The sequence below is a fragment of the Chamaea fasciata genome, unplaced genomic scaffold, assembly GCF_029207755.1.
Source record: "Chamaea fasciata isolate MVZ Bird 193981 ecotype frontalis unplaced genomic scaffold, bChaFas1.0.hap1 SCAF_1, whole genome shotgun sequence".
In the NCBI taxonomy this organism is placed as follows: domain Eukaryota; kingdom Metazoa; phylum Chordata; class Aves; order Passeriformes; family Sylviidae; genus Chamaea; species Chamaea fasciata.
In genome coordinates this window covers 105571188-105591117 of record NW_027094086.1, presented here as the reverse complement: position 1 = coordinate 105591117, position 19930 = coordinate 105571188, and the positions used below count along the sequence as shown (strand labels likewise).

Below are 19930 nucleotides of genomic sequence, written 5' to 3'. Positions count from 1 at the left end.
TCAGAGGCACCACAGTCCTGAAGGAGACCCTTTTTTTGCTGATTGGATGACCGAGGACAGTACTAGGCTAGGAAACAACCATGAACACAAACACACACTTACAGAAGGACATAACAGGGATAGGATCTGAAGAACAGGACTGGAAATGAGGAGAGGAGAACAGAATATCAGCATACTTTTGCCACAGAGCAACAAGGTAAGGGGACTGTGACTCTGGCCTTCATCTCAGGTTATTTATTTAATCCTTAAAGTTGGTAAAAAGTGGCACTCTCACTGATGGGAGCAAACTTGCCCTCAGCCACTCCTTGTTCCCACTCCTGCACCACTCTTTCCATATGGCTGGAATTTGCCTGTTGAATGTCTTTCAGCTGCATCAGTTCCCTCTCTAGCTCACCAGGGAATCATGGAAAATCAAGTCAAGGCAAGGACAAATATAGCATATGCATAATGCATAGATTCCTGCATTTTGCAGCAATCCTGATTTGAGGCTTTTATCAGACTGTAATCCTACTTGTCTAATTCCCTTAGGATACAGATATTTTCTTTCCAGGCAGTTTTCCACAGTCTATATCACTTGACATTTCCATTTCCATGTATTCACAATAACCAGGGTGCCTTACACTAAAAGTACTGGTTGAGAAAGAAGCTACTTCCACAACTGCAGGCCAAGAAAGGGGTTTTGGGGGTTTCAGCCACTTGATGCTTTCTCCAGGGATAGAGAGAGGTGGGCATGAAAAATCCTGAAGGCAGCAGAGGCAGCAGTTCCTGAACAACAGCCTCAACTGAATTGCAGAATTGGACATATCTGACCCATAAAGTCGCCGTATTTCTGCTGTTTTCAGAGAAATAGGACTCGGCATGCATTTTCCCTGTAAGTACACCCTATGGCTAGGTCTTGATTGGAAGCAAGGGCTGGTTACAAAAGTCAAGGGGTCATTAATAAAACACTAGCTTTACTTTCTATACAAAAATTTCAGAAAAACAAACGAAACTTTCTGACACTCAGTGATTTTCCTCACTTGCAAACAGCTGCTTAATAAACCAATTTTTTTGCTGAATAGAGAAAAACCAATAGAGATAATATACAGTGTCCATTCCCTGGAGGCTAACTATAAGTAATATACAGTCCTTTTTTCTCTGGTGAGGTAGCAGACATGCCAGCTTGCTGCTTTCACCCTCAACCAATAACTTCCCTCTTTCCCAGTAATGGCTCCAGTTTGGGAATGTCAGGTTTTGCTCATCAGCTCTGACATCTGTGCCTTCAAGGAATCATGTGTCATTCACCTGTGACTGGGGCTCAGAATCACAAAATAAAAGACTGGGTAAGGTAGGAAAGGCCCACAGTGCGTCATCTGATCCAACATCCCTGCTCGAGCAGAGTCATCCTAGAAGACATGACACACGATTGCATCCAGATGGTTCTTGATATCTCCAGTAAGACAGACTCCACAACCTCTCTGGGTAATCTGTTTCAGTGTACAGTCACAGCACAGTAAAGAAGTTCGTCTTCATATTCAGATGGAATTTCCTGTGCACCCATTTCTGCCCATTGTCTCGTGTCCTAGTGCTTGGCACCAATGAGAAGAACCTGGCTCCGTCCTGTTGGCACCCTCCCTTCAGATACTGATAGACATTGATGAAGGTCCCTTTCAGACATCACTTCTTGGGCTGAACAGGCCCAGCTCTCTCAGCCTGGCCTCATAAGGGAGAGGCTCCAGCAGAACTGTAGAGGTGCTCATCTTCATAGCCCCTCACCAGACCTGCTCCAGGAACTCCATGTCTCTCTTGTACCAAAGAACCCAGAACTGGACACAGCACTCCAGGTATGGCCTAACCAGGGCTGAGTAGAGGGGCAGGATCACGTGCCTCAGCCTGCTGGCAGTGCTCTTCCTCATGCACCCCAGGATACAACTGTCCATCTTGGCCACAAGGGTACTGCAGCCTCATGGACACCCAGGACCTCCAGGTCCTTCTCCACAGAGCTGCTTTCCATCAGGTTGACCCCCAGCCTGTGCTGGTGCAGGGGGTTATTTTTCCCCAGGTGCAGGACCCTCTGCCTTTGCTGAACTTCAGACAAGTCATCTCACATGACTCAGGTCTTTCTAATGGAAATGGTGCCAGTCCTATAGCTGGGAAGGGTGATGCACAACCAGCTGGGGGCTCAGTTACCAAATCCAGAGGCAACCCCACTCATAACAGGGTCATAGTCTGGAAGGGACACATGCCCAGTGCTGACAACAGGGGTAAGAGAGATCTTGGCAGAGAATTTTGATAGCATCCTAAAATGCCTCATCTGAACCTGTAGGAAACAAGACCCTGACTTGTGCTCAACAGGGAACACACACTAAGGGAAGGACTCATGGAAAAGAGCTCATAGCCCCTGATCTGCTTTAGAGATCTGCAGCATGGAGAAACACAAAAACCAGCCAATGGTTGAGGGGGGGGCGTACCCTAATGGAGTGGCGGCACAATGATCGCTAATGACAGCATGTAAGAATTGCACATAGGACTTTGTCTTCACAGTACTTTTCCTCAGTGGAGCAAGACCTCACAGAGATTTCACTAATAAAATAACTACAAAAATGTGAGAGAAAAGAAGGGGCAGACTGTGTCTGCATTAATGGGAAAACATGACAGACAATCTTCAATCCTACCCTTGGAGAAGAAAGTGTCACTTGTCTGGAGGCTGCGTGGAGAGAAACACAAATGGATGCAAATTCCACATACATGGAGACAGACCACAGTCTCTGTTCTCTGCTACAGAAGGGGCAGCTGAATGAGAATCCTCTCAAGACATGAAATGTGTCTGTACACTAGAAATAAAGTCAAAAGTTTCACAAAGGGAAAAACAGTATATAAGTTCAATTCAGCTTGCAGGAATAAAACCGCCTTTACAGTGAAGTGGCCTTCAGAAGTTTAAACCTGAACAGCAGACAATCTGTATATAATATCATGAATCTGTGAAAGTGGCTATTAAAAAAAAAAAAAAAAAAAAAAGATCGCCAATTTGCCGTTTTTTCGTGAAATGATGGTTTCAGCTACATAATATGACTGGGTTTAGGTATTTTAGAAAATAATGGTCACTTTATTACACCTCTGGACCACATCCTTTTCTTGGTCATCATCTGAAATACCAACGGTTCCAAGACTAATGGTTTCCAGCATTTCACAAAATGTCACCTTTTATCACTACTGTTCCAGTAGGAAAGCTCAGGTCAAATATCTGTCCATTTGAACAAAATATTAGAAACAGCTGTATATTTTACAAAGTTGACCTCAGGAGAGTCTTTATTTCAGAAAATGTAATATATATTGTGCTCTGAAATATACTGTGGGGTATGAAGCAGTCTGGGAAATAAAATAAAAAGAGCTGTTTCTGTTATATTTTAAACCAACACGTTCAAAAAGCTAGAGGTGGGATATGTTGCATAATACATGCCTACTATTTTCTGTCATTTTGCAAAATAACTGGAAGTCATTTTGAGAAATGATTGAAAATTTTATTCATTTTGCAAAATGTTTGGTTTCACAATATGGCTGTAATGTATGTCAGAAATTGGTGCAAGAGCAGTTGTACATAAACAGAGGGAGTTGAATCAGATTACTCTCTAACTGATGAGTGATCATTCCTGAAGTTGCCCCAGAACTTTCAACTTAAATTTAGAGAACAACTGTACGAAAAGAATAAGAAATGCTCCACGTACATGATCCCAAAGAGAGAGTATTGTTCAACTGTTGCTGGGATAAAAACAAGAAAGACAGAACCCCAAGTCAAAGTTGAGCCACGAACACTACCTGCTTAGAAAGTAAGTACGGAGAACCCACTGTCTCTGTTTTTTTGTGTCTAGATGTATATATCAGTGCTTTCCCCATTTACATACACAGAATTATTTCTAATAAACTGGTTAGTATTTGCCCTCATTTCAGATATGAAATTCTAGATGTGGACATACTGAGAAGTTGATTGAGAGCAGGCAAACAGAAGAGGAGTCTCCTTTACATGAGCATCAAGGATACATACAATTTAATCATGAAAGCACATATGGCCATGGCAGCCACAACTGTGCCACAAAACACTTGTCTAAGTATGCAAATATCACCAGAGATGCTGTTGAGCACTTCAAATCCTTCTGTGTAGTGTGCCAAGAAAAGGGAAGGCACTACTTGGAATGGTTTCCTCACAGGTCTGTTCTGAACAAGGAGAACCTAGCATGGGGTAAATTGACTGTCAATATGCATTCCATGTGTCCGGGCAGCTTGAAGTGGATAATGATGCACGAGGAGTGCATCACCAGATTTTGTTTTCCATCCACTTACAACAACAACAACAAAAAAGCAGTTGAGGTGGTTCTACAGCTTCTTGACATTTCTCTCACTTTTGAAGACCCTTTTATATTGCAGGATCATGATGGAACATACTTTGTTACTTAGGTAATGCAAGAACTAAAGTATTTGTGGTCTCAGTTCAGCTTTGAGCATGGAAAATCAGGATACTGTAGAAGGAAAGAACTAGCAGAGCATCCAAACAGCATATTAAGGAGATGCTCAACAAGTGACAGGCAGATGATAATTCGTAGGATCAGTCAGGTGGAATATGCTTTGTGAAGTTTGCTAAGAATTCAGCTCACCACTTGGGAAGAAAACTCAAGCTTACAATTTCAGCTTATATTGCTTTTAATGAATTTACATGGGTAGACTTATGTATCAAGATTTTTTTCAAAAATTAACTTAAAAACTGAAAAATAATAGTTTACTTATTTACCAGTCTGCATGTGTGCAGGAAAGGAAGAGATGAGGAAAGGAAGCTATTGGGGTTTTTTGTGGAAAATGGAACAAGCTCAGCCTACCAACAATGCTTACTGTCCCATGCCAATATAAAATCATGATATTGTTTATATCTGCTGCCGTAATGAAGGGGCTAGAAACTGATATACTTCGGGTTTGCATTGACTTTATTGTAAAAGTCTTTTACAGCATGAATTTAATTTCATTAGGGAGCAGAGTTAATTAGTGGAGCTGTTTCTCATTACTGATGTAACCCATGTATATGCAGAGTCTCATTAGCTCTGCTGTTATCTCCTCTGTGTGCTCTGTTATATAAATAAAGAGGCAATTTACTGTAGCACTACTCTAATATTTAAGAATATGCTCCTTTCAGGGCTGCTGAATGGATGTTGCACACTTTTGTGCACTTTACTTTGTCTCAACAATAATCAGCCTGGAAACTCAGTCACAAATAACAAAATGGAAAATAACCACATTTGAAAATGGAGTTCTCATTCCATCTGCCACTGACAGGCAACTGTAAATCTGAGCTGATACCTGTTTCACTGAGCAGTATTAATGTTCAGTCAACTGAGCAATTTGAAAGGCTGAGCTTCCTCTGATTCTTTTGAAGAGTTAGAGCTTTTTGTAATGCAGCAGTGGGGTGTGGACAATAAACAAGGATGACAACCACCACCACCAAACTTAACACCCCAATGAATGTGAAGTACAGGAAGCTGCAAAATTAGAAGAAAAAATGAAACACAGAACAAGTCAGTTTATTCACAGAGAAATAAGAAAAGCCAAGCTGTGACAAAATAGAACCTGCAATAAATATTTCAGCTGTTTCTTGATTAAATACCCCAAACTGGTCACTCATGAGCATGTTTAAGTACACAGGGGACACAAATGAGTGGTAGCAGAGACATACCAAGAAATACAGCATGTGAAATGTATCACCATAACAACACCTTTTACAAAAATGTGTAGGAGTGTGAAACCACTGCAGTACTTGGGAAGTAAAAATGACAAAAGTAATAATTATGTTGGACCAAGGTGGTTTCCTGTAGTTTAATGTCAAGGGGTATTTTTGCTAGAGCAGAAAAATCCTGAGATGATAAAATAATAGCAAGGACAAAATCTTGTTCTGGAGGTCAGGACATGTGTAGGAGCAAATGATAACTTAAATTTGTGTTACAAAATGTTCCACTTTAGTAATTGCTGCCAGTTAGTAACTACATTAAGTAACCACATTTAGTAACTTGAACCTTCAAACTTGTGAACCCAAAGGAAATATGTGGAAGGAAGATCCACCTCTGTAGTGTTGAGGTGAGTTTAAATCACAGCCAAAAATGGACAGTAAGAGATCTTTCGAGATCATACAGTCCTATCCTCTGCTCAAAGCACGGCTAAACTCAAAGTTAGATGAGCCTGCCCAGGACTGAGTCCAGCTGTGTTTTAACAATCTTTAAGGATGGAAAATCCAAACACCTTTTCTGGGGCTCCAGTTCCACAGCTACACCACTCTCAATTTGTTATGAATACCACAGAATCACAGATTCAATATTCAGGATTCAGGATCATTTAGTGCAACTCCTGCCCCTACTCTGGACACCCAAAGAATCCCACCATGTGCCTGAGAGTGTTATACAAATGCTTCTTGGACTCTGTCAGGCTTGGGGCTCTGACCACTTCTCTGGGGATCATGTTTCAGTGCCCAACCACCACCCTCTGGATGAAGAACCTTTTCTAATATGCAACCTTAACCTCCTCTACCACAACTCCAGGACAAGTCACAGGATACCCTGAACTGTAAAGGACCCACAGGGTACAAAGTCCAGCCCCTCGTCCTGCACAGGACAACCCCAAGGATCACACCATGTGCCTGAGAGCATTGTCTAAATGTTTCCTGAGCTCCAGCAAGCTCAGAAATGACCAGTTCCTGGGAAGCCTGTTCCAGTGCTCAACCACTCTGTGGGTGAAGAGCTTTTTCCAAATACCCAGCTTGAACTTCCTCTGACAGCTTGAACCCATTGCCTTTGGCCCTGTCACTGGGCACCAGAGAGAAGAGGCTGCTGCTGCCCTTCTGCTGCCCCAAAATGCTCACAAACAAAACTTTATTTGTTGTACCCAAAGCCCTTATTAAGAAAGAAAAAAGTGATCTGACAAACGAGGTCCCTCTGAACAGCAGCCCCAGCTTGTTACTTCTTCTCCCACTCAATGCTCTCCACAAAGCTCTGTCCTGTTACACAGCTCGTGGTGAGGATGCTGGAGGATTGCCAAATCCAGCACTGAGGAGATTTGCTTTCATCTGACTGCCAGCTTCTCCTGGCAGCTCTTCTTTGGAAGTCCTTCCATGCCATGTTTGACCCTCACACCCTTGCTCACCTGATATGCCCCATCTTCCAGTGATCAAACTCTTTTTAACATACCCCACTCTGTCCCTGTCATCTTCTACCAAGTGAGAGTTTTGCTACCAGAGACAGATGCTTTTAGGAAAATATTAAGTAAGTATTGACCTTATTACTGGTTGATTCAGAGGAAGATTTAACCTAGAAAGATTTTTTCCTGGATTAATCCATATTCCAGACAAGCTTTGTAACTTACTTTTTAAAATTTTTCCAAACAAAAGCTTTCATTTTGAAATTATTAATATTTTGTTACATACGCAGAATATTCGAACAGTTTTCTTCACAACTGTATTTTTCTTTTCCTGTACTGGCTCTGGCTGGGATGGAGCAATTTTTCTCCATAGCTGCCCATGTCACACTGTGTTTTATATTAGTGGCAAAACAGTGTTGATAACACACCCATGGCGTAGCTCTTGCTGGGCCAGGCTTTCATGGCACCAACACTATTTCTCTTTTAGGACTCTGCTCCCCTAGCCCATGGGCTGAGAGTGGGCAAGGGACAGGGAGGGGACACAGCTGGGACAGCTGATCTGAACTGTCCAAAAGAATCTTCCACACCACATAACAACACACTCAGCAGTAAAACTGGGAATGGGGAGTTTTGCCAAAGTAGCTGTTGCTCAGAGGCTGATTGGGCATCATTTTCTGGTGGTGAGTGATGACTGCTTTTGCATTGCTTAATTTATGTTTCCCTTCATCCCTTTCTACTTCTTAAACTGCCTTTATCTTGACCCAAAGTTTTCTTCTCTCTTTTGCCCTTCCAGTTCTCATCCCCATCCCTCTGGGGAAATGAGTGAGGACTTAGCTTAGCTACCAGCCAGAATTTAAGCCACATTTTTAAAGAAGAAGTTAAGGACTGTAAAATTCCTTAAACTTGTGGTTTGAGTTGTACCAAAGAGCCTTAATTTTGAAAATAAAATTGGATTTTAATTCAATCTTATTTTTATTCAAATTGTTTAATTTGAACATGTAAAGCAAAAAAAATCCTAAGGCTTAAATCAGCAAAGCCTATTATTCGTTTTTTAATCAGAAGGATTTTTAAATATCAAGAGGATCTAAAAAACAAATTTTGAATTAATTAATCTTTATCCTCTCATAGGTAGCAACTGGTTTATTCTGGCTAACAATGTTTTGACAGTCTTGCCTAAAAGCATGCTTAGTGAAAAAAAAAGTAAAAAGAAAAATAATTGGCCCTTTCAGTGTCCTCCTTTGAACTGAGAACATAATCCCTGTATTTATTTTTGAGAGTTTACATCTTCTCATGTAAAGGAACCAACTTTTGAATTTTTTTTTTTTATTATTTAGGCCTTTAGGTTTATAGCTAAATATAATGTGTTTAAAGATGCTTATTTCTACTACAATTACTTCTGGTATTTTGTACATTGAAAAAGTACAATTGAAGAACATAGGTCTATGAAATTTGAAATGTGTAGGTTAACTTTCTCCCTGATTTTCATCTACACTTTAGATCAAATTATTATTAATCATATGTAAGGCAATTTTTTATCTCTTGCAATCTTGGGTTAAATAACTAACTGAATAAAAAAAATAAATGGCTTCTCCCATTCCTCATTTCTAGAAACTACTGGTGGTTCAATAAAAAGCAATTAAGTTAATCACTCCATTTTAAACATTCCCCTCTGTTCTATTCTTTTGTTCTACAATCTATTTTTGTTATAATGGAAAGATAAATTCAACAGGACTCTGATAAACAGTTCAGTAGGTACTTATCACATATTCCATTTTCACAGAGTTAGGTTAAAATATGTTAATTAGCAGCATGGCCCATCTGTGGTCTAGGGTAGAAACAGTCTCACAATTACAGTAACTGCTCAAATCTTTGAATGGAAGAAACAAAGAAATGGTGAAAACTATTGAATGAATCTATGTAGACAGTTTGATGCCACTTAGGATCATGATCATTTTATCATGAGAGGTGTTTTTGCTAGTTGTACATATTCTCTTTGCCATGTGCTGAGAGTATGGGTTATTTAAAGACATACATGTGGCATTCACTGCATTTAATTCCTGTAAAGAGTGTGCATAATGGAAACAGAGGGATTTCCCAACCAGCAAAAAATGGCAGCAGAAATTACATTGTTCTGCTAGAACCATGGATAATGGACTTGCCAGCACAGAGGTTCATTCCTGGCTGCTACTGGCATCATTGAAGGAGTCAAGATAACCTTTTCCAAGGCAGGGATTGGGAGGAAGTACACTTTAAATATATGGTGAGCATCTCTTTTTAAATCCCTTAAGATTATTCCTGTCTGTACAACACTTTAAGTCACTTCTGTCTCTGAGTGCTGCAGAACTGCTTTTTAATCTGCTGTATTTTCTTCTTCAAATGGTGGCTGTCCTATGGACAAGGGTCTCTGAAGGTGAGAGCATCAGTTTTCAGAAATACAGGGTTCTTTCCAGCACGAAATGGCCTCAGCTTTGGAGTTTCCTGTTTGTGGGACTAACCCTGCCTTTTCTTCCAGGGGCTTGAAGGAAGCAACTTCTGTGATGGCATCCACTAGCCAAAACGTTCAAATTTCAAATTCACTTTTGCGTCTTTAGGCATCTTTGGATATCTCACAGGAAATTAAATCAGAAAAGTCTGATAGCTTGCAGCATGGTTTTTGTATTCAGTTCTCTTTTTAGTGATAGGAATTTAAAAACCTGTTCCTTTCACAACCAGTCCATTTTATACCACTGAGAACAGAATGAAACATTATCACTATTTTTTGGAGTTGCCCTTGGTGTTCTGTTTTGTACTCATATTTAATGTATTTAATTTCTTTTGTATCTTAGAATTCATGCTATTGATATTCATTCCCTTTCCCTACCACCCAACACTCACAAGGGTAAATGCTAATTCTTTTTTTCTGATTTGCTCACAGGTTTCATCCCTGTGGAGCTGATATCACATACTTCGAATTCTCAATAGTTCAAAATCCTCTTTTTTTCTTTTTTTTTTTTTTGGTTAACTGACTTTTATGGATGTGTGTTTTGATGAAATTGGGATGACAGGCTCCAGATACCAGACTCATCTAAATTATAAACTAATTTACTGACAAATTCAATGATTTTTAGTCTTTAGAGTCCTCATCCTTGTCTTCTAGTGCTCTCTCTGCAACCCCATTCAAAACATAAGGGCTTCCTTTTCTTTCAGAAAAATGGGGAACTTGCCTCGGTAAAGACAAGGCTCATTTTTGTGAAACATAGTCACAAACACACAGTTATAAGATCTTGGAGAATTTAAGATCAATGCAAATTTGTGAAAACAACCCAAAATCAAAACCTGATCATATAATCATAGAATGACTTGGTGTGAAAGGGACCTCAAAGATCACCAAGTTCCAGCATCCCTGGCATGAGCAGGAGCACCTTCCACTAGACTAGATCACTCAAAGACTCATCTATCAAAGTCTTAAACACCAGGAATCGGCCTTCTACAACTTCTCTGTGTAACCTCACAGTAAAGGGTGTTGTTCCTCCCATCTAATCTAAATCTCTCCTCTTTCACCTCAAAGCCATTACCATTACCCTTATCCTGCCCTACATGTCCTTGTGAAAAGTCCCTCTCCATCTTTCCTGTAGGTCTCCATTATGTACTGGACAGTGCTCTAAGGTCTCCTCAGAGCATCTCTGGGATGAACAACCCCAACCCTCTCAGCCTGTTTTTGCAGGAGAGGTGCTCCACCCCTCTCATTTTTTTGTGGCCTCCTCTGGACTTGCTCCAGCATCTTCACATCCTTATTATGTATGCATACATGTGGATGCAGTATTCCAGCTGGGTTGTCACCAGAGAGAAGTAGATGGGGAGAGCAATCCCAAAACCAACCTCTCCACCCCACCTTGAATGCACCACCTCTGTGTTTTGGGCACCCTCCATGCTTCCTGTAGCTCACTGAAAATTGCTTTCATGCATGAGTTAATTGGTTTATGTGCTTCGTTTCTAATTGCTTTTTAGTTTAATAAAGATTAAGCCTGGCTCAGCTCTTTGTCAAGCAAAAATTAGTTTCAGGGATCTAATTCCTGAAGAGGCTTGTTGATTCTATGTATAAGTAACAGGAAAGAATTCAGACTCTGGGGCTGTGACCTTATTTATCGAGCAGAACATGAGAAACCAGGTATAGTAGCATTATGTGAGGCTATTCCTTGAGACACAGACTTCTGAGAAAGGCTGTGAGACTGAAACAATGGGAAGTTTGAAAAGGACAGTGAGTAGCAGCATGGTCAAGCAGAAAGGAAAGCATTTGGGATAAGGAAAATTTTATGCTGTTGGTGCCAGATCCTTGACTTACATGCAGTTTTCTGCAGCTGTTCCCAAGTAAAGTGGTTTTATAGCCAGTAATATGAATTTCCTGGAGTAAACTAAAGCAACAACAACTTTACTTGCCACTACAGATGTTGGAGGGCAACTGGACCAAATAGTGGGACAAAACTATTTAATAAATCTCCTAACTTACTTCTAAACTGGTATGTACCAAGACAGGAGAATAATGACAAATTCCTGTATTTATAAAAATAAGTCTCTTCTCTTCGCACCAAACCAAATAAATAACAGCTTTGTTTTAAAAGGTAAGTCATAGCCTGCCTGTGATATACTCTGCCAAATTCCTCCACAGAAATCCATTATATATTACTTCTATTTATATAAAGCAAAATGTCTACTTTTGAGGCATACTAAATAGGTATGACTAAGGCAACCATATATTATTCCTAATAAACAGAGAAGCCAGACAGCCTCTTTCATCCTGACAATGCCTGAGAAATCTCTCCATTAATCAAGTGATTGGAAGAGTAGTCTAAGAATCTGGAAAGTTCGGCTGAACTTGTTGACCACTTACTAGCTGAAGTTAGTAAATTATTCATGATGCACGGGTGGGTGGGATTGGCAAATTAAAGGGATTATCCTATATGTTCCCTAACTATGGCATATGATTTTCTTACCATCCAGTACTTGTGACTCATGTCTGACAAGGTGGGAGTGAGACAGCAAGAACTGTGATTTCACCTGCAATCCCAGAAAAAGCAGTATGTTAAAGCACAGGTATTCCCTATTTTACCATTGTTTATGACCCATGTGTAGCTCAGTTCTTGTAAACAGCTAGTAATAGAAGATTAATATTAAGAAATCATTTAAATTATCAGCAATTATCACCCCAATTTGAAAGTAGCTAAAACTGAAAATCTATCCAATCACAAAAGACAGGACACTTTTATGGCTGTTCAAAGACAGCACCTCTTGAAACCAAATGTGAAACCTTGGTTGCTATTATACTGACCAGAAAAGACAGTGTTTTTGTAGACTGATGTGAGAAGCGGAGGAAATCATGCACACATGAAATGGAGAAGTCAGAGTTCTACTGTGGCCCTAGTCCCTGCTCAGAGGAAGTCTGCTACACCCATGCAGGAGCACCAGCAGTGACAATTACAGACAGATTCATCCCATCTCCAAACATACAACAGGCCTTGTTTCTCTTCTCTCAACTGCTACTTCTTTTTCTGTTTCATTTTTCCATCTCAGTAATTGAAACCTTCACTCCTCTTCTTTGTCTTCTGTTTACCCCAGTGTTGAATCACATATGCCCAGTCCCTTCCTTCCTTAAAATCTATTTGTAATTCTAGTCTTGACCTGGATCTCTGCTGTGTATAGATGCATTTCTCTTTCAATCTTTATTCTCACCACCGGCCAAGGCAAGCCATGTGCTGACTCAATTTCCTCTTGTACTCAAATAACAAACTAACCTAAAAACTAAACCTAGATTACAAGGCTGAGTTGTATGATTTTTAATTTATATATATATATATATATATATATATATATATATATAACAGAAGAACACGAAGATACAAGATACACTGAGCAGCATTAACATACAAGTTTCAAGGAATGTTTCAAGGAAAAGGAGACTGAGAAGTACGAAAACATCAGTGGAGAAGTTCAGTTTCTGACCTTCGGCAGTTTTGGTGCCAGCCAACAGCACTGCCCCCAGGGTGACGAGAGAATTTTCTATGCAACACCTTTGATGGGTTTTGTCCTGACTTTGCATCCAAAGAGCTCAGACTGGATTCAAGAAGGTAACAGAGTGCACCAAGCTTTTGATCTCAGAGTCTGATTCAGCTCTGTCTGGAGTGCTGCCTGTCACAAAACAGCTACTTGAGGAATGCAATTTCTTCATGTCTCTCCTGGTTTTATTACATGGTGGTTCAAGGTTTGTAGATTCCTTCAAGCTCTGTGGGCAAGGCAGCAGCCATTTCTGTGCTTCACCCAGAGGCTGTGCTGTAGTTTCATGATCATTCTACCCCATGGAAACCATTAGTGTCTGACACCCAGGCTGTTCACTACCTCCCTGTGCATTTCTGCTGATCAGACCCAGATGATCATTTTGCCATCCAACCACCATCACTACAGTGTCAGGAAGCAGCCTGTCCTTATGTGGGATTAAGTGATGCTGGAACCGCAGCTGGTGAGTACCATTACCCAGGCAACTGCTCTCCAACAGTGTTCTAATGGAACAATTACACATTTCTCTTACCCCAAGGCCACAAACATATGCAGTGCCTAAAATGGGCATCCCTGCTGTTCTGAATCCTGAATGGTAACTGCTCTCTCAAAACTTTCAGAGTTTATCCTGAGAATGTCTCACAGACTGTTGTTTCCACATTCTTGCTCACCCTTACAGACTTTCCTGTTTCTCTTTCTGACTTTTTATTGTTTGAGGTTTTGTATATATTCCATTCTGGTAGCTCTCTTTCACATCTTGTTCTTCCTAACACTGCTCTTAATAGGAGACATGCCTCTCAAAGGGAACCATTCTCTCATCCACAGCAGAAGGTGGCTGACTGATGGCAAGGAGCAATGCTAGTTCAACCCTGCTGCAACATTGGTTTTATGTTATTGTTTGCTCACAAAACCTTATGTGTTACCTATCATGTTTGAGTAGGGATGACTCCGATTGAAGCCTAGAACTGTATCTGAAAAATGAACAGGACTAACACTTTTCTGTTTAATTTTTGGTCAAGAAACTGCGTTTTAATGTCTCTACAAGAGACATGACTCAAAGTCTTCCTCTCTTTAGCGACCTGCCATGTACTAATCATATGTTTTTGGGTCTGAATTCATGCCTTTGGTTCAGGAATAATTTTCAAGGCCCACTGCCTTCTCTATGTCTTTTTTTAACAGCAGGAACACTTTAGTTGCTTTCCATATATGCCTACAGCTTGTTCCATGTATAATATTTAAACAGGGATAAATCTCTGAATTCTTGACGATCCAATAACATGTTAGAGTGAAATCCCCTGTTAACTCTGCTTAACACTTTGTTATTCAGGAATGTTTAGCTTTATTATTAAACATAAGGCAAGTTCAGGGGGAAAGGGGATGTGTAAGGAAAAAATCCTTTGCTAAGGTGCACACTTCTTTCCTTCATCAGTGGCACTTCTCACTTGTTTAGTAATAAAACCTGGTGCCTTGTGGTAGTTGTATTGCTCAAGGAATCATTGCCCATCTGAGCTTTAAGAATGACCAAGCTGTGGTCAGAGGCAGTTGTGACTTGATCTGTTCTACGTGTCCCAGCACAGTGATGGTCTCTGACAGCTTAGCAGCTGTTCTGTGGTTCTCTCTGCATGATGAGAAGAGCATTACACGTTGCACATACGAGATTGCTATCACAGTGAGGCAAAAGGGAGACTTGTTCCTTCCTGTGTGTGGGCTGAGGGAACCTTCAGTCCTTCTTGGTCAAACAGGTCAAAGGCTGTTTTTCTCACTCTGCTTATGTATGCCATATGCTACAGCTGCACGAAATTGACACATTTCAGGGTGAAGTCACAAAAAGAAGAGACTGTAAGGTAAAATTCAAATATTTTATTGCTATAAATAGCAAAAAAATCATAATCAATTTCAAAGTGATATAAAATGCTGCCATTGAACTGTCATTATGCTGTCTAGAACAATTTAAACTTGCACATTTTCAAAGCCAATTTGAAATATTAACAGTATATGTTGGAAAATGGTTTGTAAAACTTTTGGTGTAGCAAAGTTTCTGGGAAATTTCTTGTGCTTGTCTTGGGAATATTAGGGAGGTAAATGATTTTAAACATTTGAATTCTTTAAGGTCATGAATTTTAAAAGGAGGTGAACAGGAAGGTTTATAGCAATCTTGGCTTTCTAAAGATATTTTGCCTGATGCTTCATAAATAAGAGGTTTCTCTGAAAATGTTTTGCAGTTGCAGTCTATCACTTTACAGATGAGTGCAAAGAATTAAGAACTGCTGATTAAAACAAGTTTACTGATTTCAAACTTAAAATGAACCAGACAGAGAAGATGCTCCTTTTTTAAGAGAGAATTTTTCAGCTCTTTGTTCTTTCAAAACTCTTTCTAAGGTAAGGATAAATTTCATTAGCAAACTATCTATCTACCCTGTGAGCGATCCCTGTGTATTCGTACAGAAATCTGTATACGAGTCCGTGTTTTGAGTTATGTCTAAATAAGAATGCAGCTTTATGTGGCTATGTTCAATAAGTGCCAAAAGAATTACATCTTTCAGAAGATCATTCCTAAATTAATTTTTATGTTTTCATCACTTTTCATAGTAGAGTAGCTCTGGTAAAATTCTGTAGCAAAAATACTTGCAGATGAAGCAAGAAGAAATTGAATTTTCATCTGCAGACATTTATTTTCAATTTGCTCCACGTATTTAGAAACAAACCATTGCTACCTTTTGTGTGTTTTGTACCCATCCAGCAAGATGCTTAAAAGATGGATCAGGTGTCATCATAGAGTATGCATACATGATCAGTACAACATCTTCATATTTCAGTATTTTCCCACCTTACATTTTAGCTTTACAATATGAGTGCAGATAAAACTTGCACAATTTTCAAACAAACAGTGTCTTCTTTATTACAAATGGCTGAATCTAGAGGCAAATAATTGAAAAAAAGATGCTAGAATGCAGTTTAGTAAATCAAAATTTCATTCATAATTATGTAAAATGTCATTTTAACCCTGAGAGGCATGGGTTATTGCTGTCATATGCAGGATCACAACAGTTATAAGGCTGTAAACTACATGGGATAACATAATTTCAGATGCAATTCAGTAGTGTCTCGTTAGGAATCTGTGATATTCCAGCTATCAATAAAGGAAATAACAGAGAAAATGTTTCACTCCTATTTTTCCTTCTCAGTAACCTTCAAAAGAGGAGCATATGAGGATGCTTAACAGCTACATAACCCAACAGAACCATTCCTCCAATGGCACAGCACTGGACTCCTCAGAGAAGCTCCATGAGGTTCTGATAGTCCTGTACATCATCAGCCTTGCTGGCGGCACCCTCGGGGTCATCATGATGTCCCAACAGCTGTTCCAAAGGAGATCCCAATCCGTGATGACCATGACGATCATCAGCCTCCTGGTGCTGCACAGCTTCATGCTCCTCAGCATCCCCTTCCGCCTCAGCTACTACATTCTGGGGGAGTGGAAATTCGGGCGGTTTGCATGCAGGCTGGTGAGCGCCATCATCTACCTGCACATGTACGCCACCTTCGCCTTCTACGTGGCCATCGTCATCACCCGTCTCCTTCGCCTGGAATTTCGGAAGTGCTACACCACAGCCTGGGTGGGGGCTGTCTGGCTGCTGGGAGCACTGATGACACCTGTCCTTCTCTCCTACTACGGCACCTCGACGATGTACCACCCTTCCGAGTGTTTCCGGTTCCACAGGGAGCTGCAGGAGGCTCACATGGTGATCGCAAACTACTGCCTGGCTGGGATTTTGGTGGCGGTGTGTGCAGCGCTCACTGGAATCCAGCTGACTGTGATCTACAGAGCAGCTGTGAAATACTGGCCTGACATTAACTCTCATGTGGAATTCAGGGCTCAGGCAAAGAGTTTCTTCTTCATCTCGGTAACATTAATCTGCTTTATGCCTCATCATGTATTCAGAGTGTATTACATCCAAAACTACAACCTTGATAAAGACCATAAACTACTCCTATATAATGAGGTTTTTTTAGCTTTAACGACAATGTGCTGCCTGGATATGTTGTGCTTCATAGCAGGAATAGCCCACTGAACCATGAACAACTGGGAAGTCCAGCTGCAGTGTATCAATACTGGCTTTTGAGGGAAATAAAACTGTTGGGATTTTCGTGAGCCAGGAAGACTGGTAAGTTTATGGCATGTCTCTATAGGTCTACAGCACTGTTTGGCTCTTGCAGGCCAGTAAGATTCCTCTTTCACAAGCTACCCTTTTTTTATTTTCTCTCTAGAAGGCAGACCCACTTGAGTCTTACTCAAGTCTTGACCTAAGAGTCATGCCCTGAAGCTTCATTAAGATTTTCCTCAGCTGTCCTTCTCTAGAAATTGCAGCACAAGTATCCATTCCTTTGTATTTTTGCCTCAAAGTGTCTCAGTAACCACAATCCATTGGGGCCAATAAGTTGTCTTCTCTGGAGGTCTAACTTGTCCTGGCAATCGTGATACTAAAGGGAAGAGATGAAAGCAAGAAATTCCTTTACAGAATATTTGTACTAGAGATTTTAGATAGCAAGGACATAAACTCTATTCAAATGAGAAATATTCACAGAATCACAGAATGGGTCAGATTGGAAGAGACCACAGTGAGTCATCTGGTCCAACCTCCCTTTGTATAATTTATACAAAGCATATATTAAATTAAATTATGGGAAAACTAATCATTATCACAACTTCACCTTTACTTGTGTCAATCCAAATCCACAAGGAGCTCTGAATGGTGATACTTATATATTTAGAGTGAATGAGAGCAGAGCCAAACTTCTGCCTTATGTCTCCCATCAGGACTGGATCTGTGGTTGTTTCCTCTTAGGTCCACTGTAGCCAAAAAAGTTGCTGTGCTTCCATAACTGGATCTGGAATTCACTTGAAGGGAAGGATCAGACCCTCTCCAGGACAGGAAATACTTTATTAGCCTTCAAAATGCTTTGATGTCTGGCCACTTTCAGTTGACTGTTGATTTATTATCAGATGCCATATTTTTTCCATTTATGCATATAACAAAACAGAACAAGAATAAACTTACTGAACAGTGCTTAATCAGTTCAGCATATGCTTGTGTATGTGTATACAAACTTGTTCTGAAGTATATCTTTTCTCCATTAGATAGATTGTATTCTTTGGGAATCACATCCGTTTTGGGAATCTCTGTTTTATCTTCATGATTTAAAGGTTCTTTTTAATGATTCATTCTTCCTGCTCTGCTGAGTGCAGAAGGTCTCTAACCCTTCTGCTGAAGGCCCCACAGTTGTTTGCTGCATCCCAGCAGTTTGAGGCCAGATTTCGCCCACCCCAGACTCCTAGGAGTCACACAAGACTACACTTCCTTCTTCACAGCCCTGAAGTTCCCATAATTTTTAGTCTGGCAATCTTTGCTACAGAAAGTGCTATGATTTCTGGATTCAAATGGAATAAAGCTTGATTTGGGAGGACTATAAAGTGCACTTATAAACTAATGCTACTAATACCACAGATTGATGACATTTCTTTGAATGAAAGAACTTACACCTACCCTGTCAATCCTAATAGATGATTTTGCCTTGACATTTCCAAAAAAAATTTTGTTGAAAACTCTTGATGGTTTCAGGATCCTTTCTGCCTCTGTTTTTAAAAGTTTGAGTTTTCCGGGTTCAGCAGCAAGTCCCAAAATCTGAAAATCCTGATCTGATGGCTTCCTCTAGAGTTACCATGTCCACTCCAAACAATAGATTGATCAGTCTGTGATGTTCAAAGGCAGCAGGTAGACCTAGAGTTTAATATTATAGAGATGAAGTGCAAAGGGACAGATTCTAAAGTTGGATTTACCAAAGTATTTAGAAAATTGACATAGCTGCAGGTGGTGCAACAAGTGCACTGTTTTTCCCCTTACTGTACTCCTGGGGCTAAATAAAATATCTGTTTCTTGAAGAAATGTCCTGTGTCACTGCTTATTCTCACTGACCAATGTTTCCAAGGTGACCTACGTGGTAAAGATCAGAGTCATCTGATCCTGCTTGTGAGTCTGCTGATGATCTATCAGTCCAACATAATGTTGTGCAAGTCTGGGGGAGAAAAAGGGAAATTACATGCATGTCCTTAGCCATGTGAACCAGTCATGTCTTGATGGCCTTGCTTTTGTATTGCCTGACATTTTTTACCTCGCTGAAATACCCAATACCCTAACTCACTGAGTTGGCTTCCTGGTGTAATGCTGAAGCTGTGTTGCCCATCACAGCTGTCTGGTAGCCACTGGCTGCTGGTTGGCACGGGGCCTTCTCTGCTTGCCCTTCCTGGGTGCCATGGGACTGCATGCAGCACCAGCTCTGGGTGGGATGGAGTAAACTTGCACAGCATCAAGGCTTTCTCTCTTTCCCACTCTGCCCCACAGTGGGTAGGCTGTGGGCAGACAAGACAGTGGGAGAGTAGATGTGCAGATCTCACTATGGTCCACCTAATTCAGAGGATAATGGATTAAGCATTGATCTCAATGTTGTTACATCTAAGACTCACATTAAAGTGAGAAAGTCTGTTCAATACCCAGTCCCCAGCTGAGAGCTTTAAAAGCAGTTTAAAAACTGGTTAAAATAAAAAATGATCAGTCTTCAGAAGGATGGTCTGAGAAATAAATTCTGAAAGGACAATAATATTGAGCTCAGATTGTAAGCTACTATTCCTTACTATGAATTATGTAATGACACCCTGTAGAAAACAGTTAAAAATGTTGATTTGAATGCCATTTGCAGG

The 19930-nt window shown here is 40.4% G+C and overlaps 1 protein-coding gene across 1 annotated transcript; it reads left to right on the top strand.

The window, feature by feature from the left end:
• The first annotated feature begins 16379 nt into the window (after positions 1 to 16379).
• Positions 16380 to 17283, top strand: LOC136285669 (probable G-protein coupled receptor 141). Its single transcript, XM_066177180.1, has one exon. It carries the CDS (start codon positions 16380 to 16382, stop codon positions 17244 to 17246), a length of 867 nt encoding a protein of 288 aa, XP_066033277.1. The 3' UTR covers positions 17247 to 17283.
• Positions 17284 to 19930: the final 2647 nt, after the last annotated feature.